At 33.4% G+C, this 10,105-nt stretch overlaps 1 protein-coding gene across 1 annotated transcript in view; it reads left to right on the top strand.

Moving 5' to 3' along the window:
* The first annotated feature begins 1,205 nt into the window (after window positions 1-1,205).
* Window positions 1,206-10,105, top strand: part of LOC106668786 (alpha-tocopherol transfer protein-like) — a 38,078-nt gene continuing 29,178 nt past the window's right edge. Inside the window, exon 1 of the mRNA XM_014397880.2 lies at window positions 1,206-1,310. Within this exon, the coding sequence (XP_014253366.1) occupies window positions 1,277-1,310 (34 nt within the window). The 5' untranslated portion in view covers window positions 1,206-1,276. The remainder of the gene's footprint in view (window positions 1,311-10,105) is intronic.

The following is a 10,105-nucleotide window of genomic DNA, read 5'->3' as shown; positions in this document are numbered from 1 at the left end:
TGTCGGTTTGAGGAGTCTAGATGCTTTCCGATCTTTTATCTTCTCCCTCAAGTCAAAGCCTAACCGGAGTGCACCCTTTCCCCAACGCATAAACTTGAAGGCTTTTCTGGTCCAGCTCGACGGACAAAGTTTGCTTGCAGAATTCTACTTCTTTGCTTAAATCGCTCTCCTCTGAAAGTGGTAAGAAAATTAAGTTGAAGGAGCGGCTTTTAAAATCCATTTGTTCTATGAGCTCATCTTGTTTTAGGACTGTTGATTTTAGACGCGCAAGTTCAATGCGAAGTTGTTTATTTTCCTCTTTTAAGGCTTTGTTCTCTTCTCCCAGACTCGATATCTTCTTTAGATGCCAGAAAACTTAGTTTGGCGTCAAGAAGCTTATTCATGACACCATTGAACTCATTAGTTCTTCCATGTCCTCGTTAGTTCCAAGTCTCCGACTTTTTCTGTGTTTAAAATGTAAGCAGAGGCGGATTAAAGCATATTAGGGTCAGAAGAAATCCTTTTAGGATGAGAATTATTTTCCCCCGGCGAGCCACTCATGCGTTTGGAGGAAGAAGACTTCTTTTTAGGGGTAAGAGGGAAGTAACTGGAAATTTTCGGAGGCATGCAGAGATTTGCTGTGGAGAGTATCAGCCTAACAGAGTGATTTTGCCTTCTTTCTTTTATTTCTAAAAATTTATTTATTTATTTATATTTCTTTTATTTCTAAATTTTGATAACAATTTACAATTGGCAAGTAACTTATTTAACTTGGAAAATTGGAATTATGAAGTTTTGAGAATTGAAATCTAAGGATTTTCTCGACGGGCTTTTTAGTTCATTCAATCAGATGAAACCTTGAATAGAAAACACAATTGGGGAAACGTTAAAAAAAGTACGTAAGCTTTGATTTCTAAAAATCAATTCCAAAATTTCAAGTAAACATTTAAACAATTAACATTTGAAAAAAAATATCAAGTGATTATGAAGAAATTAGAATCGAAGCTGTTATTCATCAGTGAAGTAAGACTTGCGTCTAAAATCCAACCCGAATGACTGAAAAAGCGACGAAAGGTAGCTGATTTAATCCCCAAGAGCAATACGAGTTCAAAGGGCAAGCAGTAGAATGACTCAATTAGGACTAATCGCCGGGGATTGTGGTGTAATTATCCGGAATATTGTGATATATTGGAGAATAACGCGACGGTATCGCCATCTGCAGAAGTGGTTGATACGCGCTGACCCCCCTGTATTGGACTTAGTTCAGTCAACGGCCGAGTTACTAACGTGTAGCATCATGATTCAGATTAAAATGGTGAAAGACGAGCAAGGTGCGTACAGAAAAAAAAATTTACATACTTATATTCTTTATTTTAGTCCCGGCCTGGCGAACAACCTTCACCTACGAAATTTTTCATAACGTATTTCTAAACGAGATTTGATTGAATTAAGGGAAAATTTGGCAATTAGTCTGCACTATTTTTTCTGTCTGAACACATTTTACAAAATTCTAAAATTCTGCCCGATCAATTTAAACGCAACGAGTAATGAAAGTGAAAACCGTTAAAGAAAGTTTTTGTTTCGTAAGCTTTAATTATTCATACCTTCCCATGAACAATTGCTAACTCACCGAAAGCGCGTTTTAATCGTTTTATTTCATGTCATTTAAACAAACTAAAATAAATTAAAACTGCATAAACCATTAATATGTATTTCTTATATTTCAAAAACATATAATTTTAAGGGTTTTTTTAAACAATACATATTTACCAAAATTTGGCGTAGAAATAACAGTGATTAAGATTACAAATTATAGGAAAGGCATTAACCACTATTTTATTACCGTTAATTTGTTACAACTACTGAATTACATGATAAAAATGTGTATCTGTACGTATTTCTTCTATTTCAGAAACATATAAATTTTAAGTTTTTTGAAAAGAATACATATTTATCACAATTTGGCGTAGAAATAACAGTGATTAAGATTATAAATTATAGGAAAGGCATTAACCACTATTTTATTACAATTTCAGAATTACATAATAAAAATGTGCACCTGTACGTATTTCTTGTATTTCAGAAACATATAAATTTTATGTTTTTTGAAAAGAATACATATTTATCAAAATTTGGCGTCGGAATAACAGTGATATATGATTATGAATAATAGGAAAGGCATTAACCACTAATCTATTACAATTTCAGAAATACATAATAAAAATTTGCATCTGTACATATTTCTTGTATTTCAGCAACATAGAAATTTTAAGTTTTTTGAAAAGAATACATATTTATCAAAATTTGGCGTAGAAATAACAGTGATTAAGATTATAAATTATAGGAAAGGCAATAACCACTAATTTATTACAATTTCAGAATTACATAATAAAAACGTGCATCTATCCGTATTTCTTGTATTTCAAAAACATACAAATTTTAAGTTTTTTTAAAAAGAATACATATTTATCAAAATTTGTCGTAGGAAAACGGTGACTTATTATTTTTTTGTACTACATAAAATTGTTTGAATCTAACACATTTTTAATAATAAGTTGTTTTTTTCATCTTCTTGGCATGCTCTTTTCCGGTTTAATTTATACCAGTTATGCCTTTTTCATTATAAATTTAGTTTTTGTACGTTGGATACCAAACTATCAATCTGTGCTATCTGAAAATTTTGTGGACAAGTAATATGTAGAAGTGATATTATTATTAGACACAAAGCATGGGTTGGGTGTCAATTCTTGAGGACCTTTAAAGCTCAAAGTAAACAATACGATTTAGGTTTTCAATAAAAGTTCGGTTGAAACTGTTTTATGTATTTTGATGGACACTTAAGAAAAAAAGCACTTAAAGTTTAAAACTTTTCAGTTCAGACAGAAGTAACGTATTATAATTTCTTCTATATTATATAATCATCTGTAAAAACAAGAAATAAAAAAGCGAATAATTTGTAAGCTGAATTTTCTGCTTTTCCTTTGGATTCGACTAGAAAGCGCTAAATATATTTTCGTTATGGCAAGCATTGGCGTCGTTTAACGAGAAAAACAATTAAATGGTACTCTTTCGTGATTAGCATGTGTAATCGTTGAACGCCATTTCACGACAGACAAACATAACAATTTTCCCTCTTGTAATTGATATAACGAGTTGTTAAATACTTTCAAACCGGCGATTTAAAACGTACATTCGTCTTTTGAACCCTAGTCGCATCTTTGTTATGTTTTTATGAAAAGAACAGGACTATAAATCCTGTAGATGCGAGATGTGTTCAATATGTTTATGTACAAACCTTGCAAATCCACACTGATTGGTTTACATGAATGTTAAGAACAAATCCGCGATCGTAACTAATAGGAAAAACACATTGGAAAATATTTTTTTATAAATTTTATTTTATTTGTACACTGTACATATTCGTACATATTGCTAAAGTGGTTAAAAAAACTTTTTTTCACGCAGTCATAACACTAACACTATCGCAAAATATAAAACAGAATAATGCCAATATTTGCAGTATTATTATCTAATTCGTATTTGCATTCCTTCAATTCCGTTATAATTTCTAAGCAATAGAGAAATATGACTAAAATCAGTTATACATTTAAATTGAATTATTTTTGATATATTTTTGTAGAACTGTTTTTTATCTATATTGGGAACGTGTCTATTTCTTGAGCTATTGCGAATGAGAAATGAGCCATATATCCATTTCTTTCTTTACAAACTCATTGTACTTCAAAACCGAATTTTCGCTATTTTTAGACAATTCTCCAAACATGCATTAAGTGAGCAAAATATTTCATATGGTTCACTCCAATTGAAATTCATTTGCTTACAAAGTTTCTTAAGCTTAAGTTAGTTGCAGTTGATAAACTTAAAATGTATTTATCTCAGTATTTTAGGCTACTAGTTTAGAAATAACTAGTGGTATTCCTTTCTTGATATGGAAAAACTCGTTTGCCTCGTTTAGCATTTTCAGCCGTACGCATAAAAGGTGGCACATTTGTATATCAATTTTTTTTTACCAAATTAATTTTTATCGATTAATAAGAAAACTTTTTCCAAATACAATGCAATTAACATGTCTGTTTTACTGCCCATTCATGTTTATATTTTTTTTTTACTTATATTTTGCCATTATCTGAACCTTTTAATGGTTTGTTTTTTCAAACGTTTTACTTGGAAATAGTTTAATGACAAAGCATAAAACTGTTTACTCTAAGACTCCATATTTAACTTTAAGTTGTACTATTTAGGTTTGGAAACATATTTGTTCCAAGTTAAATTTGGGTTTCAGATTGTTGATTGTGCAATGGATAATTGGCTGCCCTTTGCTCTTTATTGTTTAAAAAAAAGTGACCAATCTTGAATAATAACGAAGCCGGTGGAGGGGATATTGACGAATAGTGATATCGGTTCACCGTAACATTTCCGACTTTTACACGAACATCCGACGTACAAAAGGCTCAAAGGAAACCCATATGCAGTGGTTTTTAAAAATACCAGTTTTACATAATAATTCGTTTATTTGGCATATTTTCACATGAGAATTTGGACCGTTCTCATTCACGTCTGTCAATTTAATTTAAGCATATCTCCAGAGTGTCAATGTGTATCGAAATATCGAATAGTCAGATTTGCGTGTTATATTCTCCAAAGATGAATAGAAAAAAAACCATTTTTTTCCGCGTAGAACGAAAATTTAAATAATATCATTTGAATACCCCAAAACAGTCGAGGGTTCTTTCATAGATAGATAATGATGTTTATTTACAATAAAGATTATTTTACAAAAAATATTCAGTACATTAAACATCCTAGACAATAGCCCACAGGCTGTCTGTCGAGTTGCCAAAAGAAAAACATAGAATAATGTTAATAATACGAATACTAATACTAACAATACTTATACAAATAGTCATAATTTACACAATACTTTATTAATAATTGATATTATCGATTAGGAACGCTCTGTATTTTAGGGAGTACAAAACATAATTGTAGAGACTGTGCCAGTTCTGCCCATTCAAAAATGAAATTACTTCATTTTTTTCTAAAAACAATTTGCCAAACCACCTAAGTCTGAATTCCTTCAATATAGGGCACACTTTCATAAAAATATATATTTTACTACATTGGGGGGGAATACGTAAAGGGGTCAACCCCCTTGTTTTCTCATAAAAACTACTAAACCTTTAAAAATTAATATAATAATTATTATTATTAGATAGTTCACTAGTTTTCGTGGTCCGCTTGACCAATTAATATCTTTCAATTAATTAAGGGTTTTAGTTGAGATAAAAAAGCCAGTGTCACGAGCGGGATTCGAACCCAGGGCCTTCGGCTAGATACGCCTCTACTCTACCACTTGAGCTATTGTGACTTCGGAAGTCGTGGGTTCGAATTTCGCTCGTGACACTGACTTTTTTCTCAACTAAAAACCTTAATTAATTGAAAGATTATTAGATAGGTTTTTATCATAAGCTCTTCGAACAATGCAATAATAAATTTTTTAAGGGGGTAAAAAGAGGTAGGGGCCGATGTTTAAAAAAAGCCCTTTTGTAAGTATGTCGGGTTGGAAGCAGAGCCGATGGATTCGAACTCGGGACCTTTACCTTACAGTGATGAGCGCCGTCTCAACGCTTAAACCGTTACGGCCACCGACCCCATTTTATTTTTCAAAACTTTGTTGTTTTTTCAAATGGTAAATTAAATTTTCATTTGCAGATTCACTAACTTCAATTTATGAAAAAACTCGAAAGCCATTTAAAAATCGGACTAGAAAAAAGTAATATCTTTAAAAAAAAAGAACGTCTCCGTTATTTTTAACTCAAAAATTAAATTTTGTTTACCGTTTGGAATTTTGTTTAACAAACAAGAGGCAATAACAAAATCCTTAGTTTTAAAACAACAGCCAAAATAAAAAAGATCTCGTGGTGGGGCGGGCTCCGTTTCAGCCCTGACTTGGAACGATATGGACGTTTCAAAGTGTTTTAAATGTTTCATGCACATCATATCAGTCACGTACTGCAAGGAAAGGATAAAATAAATATGCTAGCTAATCCTAATCTCGAGAGAGCTGCCCGTTTTGCTTATTTTGCCTTGGTATGGAGCCCGACTCCTCTTTCGGGAGGTCCTTTCTTTAAAGATTCAACCATAAGTGGTTGTTGCTTTTATAGAATGAAAAAGTAGCATGCGAGAAAAACAATCCTCCTTCCACCCAACAAAAATTCTTTTGTTTCTGTAATTGAATCTTTGTGTAAGGTTTTTACATACAAAAACCTAGATATTTTCTTATATTAATATTTTATTTTTTGTTTTTTATCTCGCTTAAAAGATCATGCTGAAAAATTTGTAAGGCATGGAAAATTCGCTATAAATGATTTGGTGGTTTACACAAACGGGATTAAGAGAGATTTCTCAATTCGGAATACGGATACTACGGTCAACTAGACGAAACATGTATTTTTCTTTTAAATCAATTCACCAACAATTTTTCCAGAATTAGATTAATTCTAAATGATCTTTCACGAAAGGGATTTTAAGATCTTTATGGATCGTTTGATTTGTGACGTAGAAGGGAGCTTTGAGGATACGGCGGAGAACTTTAGATTGAAAAGACTGAATTCGTTGGATATTGGATGATTTGGCCGACCCCACAGCTCGACTCCTTAGGTCCAAATAGGTCTGATGAGTGTTTTGAAAGCGGTTAGTTTGTTATGTATGCTTAGTTTTGATTTTGGTCCAAAAAGGTGTCTGGGTAGTCCATATATTTTGTTAAGTTCTTGCCGTTTTAATCGCGTATGTGGGTTCCAAGTAAGTCTACTATCTAAGTAAAGCCCAAGGTAGCGGACTTGGTTCGATGGTGGTATTATTTTGTTGTAAATGTGCATTGGTGGACAGGTTTGTCGTTTGAGCGTAAATGTAACGTGTTGGCTTTTTTGTTCGTTTAACCTGATCCGCCACAGATTGCACCAGTTGGTAATAAGGTTGTTGTTGCAGTGCTTCTGTTGCTAGGATAGGATTGGAGTGTGTTGATAAGATTGCGGTGTCGTCCGTGTAGGTTGTGATTTGTGTGTTTGGATGTGTGGGTATGTCAGCAGTGTAGATGGTGTAGAGGATTGGGCCTAGGATAATTCCTTGTGGAACGCCAGCTTTGATTGGTGTGATAGATGAAAACTCGGTGCCGATTCTTACCTTAAACCATCGATCTGAGAGGAAGGATTTCACGATAAGGTAGTATGCATGAGGGTACTCGGTCAAATGCATCCGTAACGTCCAGAAATACGGCTGAGCAGTATTGTTTGTTTTCTAGTGCCGAAGATATCGTGTCGACTACTCTGAAGCACTGCTGAACAGTAGAATGGAGAGGTCGAAACCCAAATTGATGGTTAGGAATTACGTTTTCAGAGTCAAATATAGGAATTAATCTTTTAAGGAGGATACGTTCAAAGATTTTGGATAAAATAGGAAGGAGGCTTATTGGTCTATAAGAGGATGGGGCACTGGGAGATTTGTGTGGTTTTGGTATTGGAGTTATTATAGATAGTTTCCACTGGATAGGGAAATAGTTTGTGCGAAATATTGCATTGTAAATAGAGGTAATGTACACTATTGCTTTTTTGGGTAGATTTCGGAGGATTTTAGGGGTAATTAGATCATGGCCTGGGGATTTTCTTTTGGAAAGGCGGAGAATCTGGTACATGACATCTGCGGGGTGGATGGGCTTAGGAGGTAGAGCGAGAGGGAGAGGAGAGTGAAGGAATTCATTGATATGATTTGATTGTGAAGTGACATTCATATCGGGATGGGGAATAAAAACAGTGGAAAAGTGATCGGAAAGTAGCTGACACCTTTCTGCGTTTGTCCTGGCCCAGGTACCGTTTGGATTTCTAATTGGGGAAGGCACTTGGTATAATGATAAATGATAAAATATATAGAATTGGTCGGCTAGGTCATCGATAAATAGTAATATGTTTCTCTTTTTTTTCTTCTTTTTTTTCCTAGTGACCGGTTGTTTAATAATTTGTTGCATTCATATTGGTGTTGTGTAACACGACAATTTCACAACACCAATATGACACCACAAGAATAGCATCACATTTCATGCATTGAAGATGACCCGAATAAAGGTCGAAACGTCGGGGAAAAAAATGAAAAAAGTGTTTTTCTAAACTACCTCCTTCTTTACCGCTCCTCTCGAATCCAACAAATTGTGTAGTAACAGTAATTAAGGAACATGTTAATATTCCTTAATCGTGGCAAGGAAAGCTAAACAAAAATTGTAAAATGGCAAAAAGGAGGGAAAATTCGAAGGGTGGGGTTGAGATGGGAAGTTTGTCCGATATGATCGAAGTCACGATAGCTCAAGTGGTAGAGTAGCGGCGTATCTAGCCGAAGGTCGTGTGTTCGAATCCCGCTCGTGCCATTGACTTTTTTATCTCAACTAAAACCCTTAATTAATTGAAAACTATTTTGGTCAAGCGGATCACGAAAACTAGTGAATTTAATAAAATTGTGTAAATATTTTTCAACTTTATCTTGAAAATGGAAATAAAGTTACTCCGTCTCGATTAATCGAACATTGATTATGATCAATTTGTCAATTTTCAACGGCAAAATTTATTATTAGACTTTTAGAATGCAGACACCTTAAAAATTTTATTCGCGTTTTTCGTCAGGTGGTAACAACATCCTGGAATTACAGTTTATTTATTCCCAAGGCAATGTTTTGTCAAGTGGCAAGTTTGTCAACTCTTTTCCACAATTATGATCTAGTTTATTAAGATCTGTTGCCAGTTATGTGAAGCCTCCTCTCATATGTGCAAGGTCACCTAAGAGTGAATTTTCATGCATATCCCAAGGGAGTTGTACGCCTGCAGAATACGTCCTATTATTCGCCAACCACTTTACATTTCGGAATTTCATCATCATATAATCATATAGAGTCGTATTCCGGTCGATAAGGAAGCTGCCGGATATGATAATTGAATAAGAGATTGTATAATGAAACCCTTCGAAATATTTTCATGCTTTAGCAAAATCGAGCACTAGTGCATTTATCATTTTTTTCAACGCCAAATAATCAAGGAAAGTTGGTATCAAGAGATCATCTTTCTACATTCATGTCGGTTTATTTGTGTAAATTGAAGAAATGATTACCGAAAACTGCTTATTTATATATTTTTGACTGGTAGACCACTCACTTACTTGTAAGTCATAAATTTTCATCCTTGCATAGATAAGTACCTTTGGACATATTGCCGATTTGTTTTCGAAATGACCTAAGGATTTCTGCATTATAGAAAATTAAAAACTAATAATTGTTAACTATACATAAACTTAACATACTTAAACATTTGTGTGGGTTTCCCTAACTAATGTTATTATCCGGAATGCTTAAATTTCATAAGGATCGGATAATAAATAGTTCCAAAAAGAAAATGTGAAAGTATCTTCAGTGCTTAGTAAATGTCTTAAAATTTTTCTAAACAATTTTTATTGTTGAATTTGTTAACATTCCAGTACCGTGGATCAGGCCACTGCATCCACTTTAGATTAGAAAAGAAATTCGATTCATGATTGTTTTTATTCCCTAGGAAATTGAAAACTGTTGACGCACTTTACCGCTGTGGGTTATTTCAATGTCATTAAACAAGTATCAAGAGAGAGCTTTAACCAGTTTAGAAAAAAAAATTATTTATCGAATCATTTGTTGATTGTAAGATTAAAAAACTTATGAACATTTCATCCCGCATTGACACCATGCAGGGGGAGGCACCAAAAGTAAAAGTAAGGTCGAAACTTTCATCTTCACTGGTTCAAGTTCAAGTCGGACGGTTGAGTCAATTATTACGGATAATTTTGGGCTTAATGAATATAAGAATGAGACGTATTGAACGGGGTTTATTATTTATCCGTAATAAAAGAAATAAAACACAAACAAATATAATTAATACAAAAAAACAATTATATTTAATGAAAACAACCATCCACCAAACGACGCAATATTTATGAGACAATAATCCACACAAACTTACTCTATCGAACACCGGCTAACACTGACAAAATCTGCCGAATCGAATGGCCTGAGCCAACTTAATTATACTTAGTAAATTAA

This window comes from Cimex lectularius, unplaced genomic scaffold (genome assembly GCF_000648675.2).
Source record: "Cimex lectularius strain Harlan isolate CLEC.00 unplaced genomic scaffold, Clec_2.1 scaffold25, whole genome shotgun sequence".
Classification (NCBI taxonomy): domain Eukaryota; kingdom Metazoa; phylum Arthropoda; class Insecta; order Hemiptera; family Cimicidae; genus Cimex; species Cimex lectularius.
The sequence above is the reverse complement of the archived record's forward strand: the minus strand, read 5'-3'. Positions and strand labels throughout refer to the sequence as shown.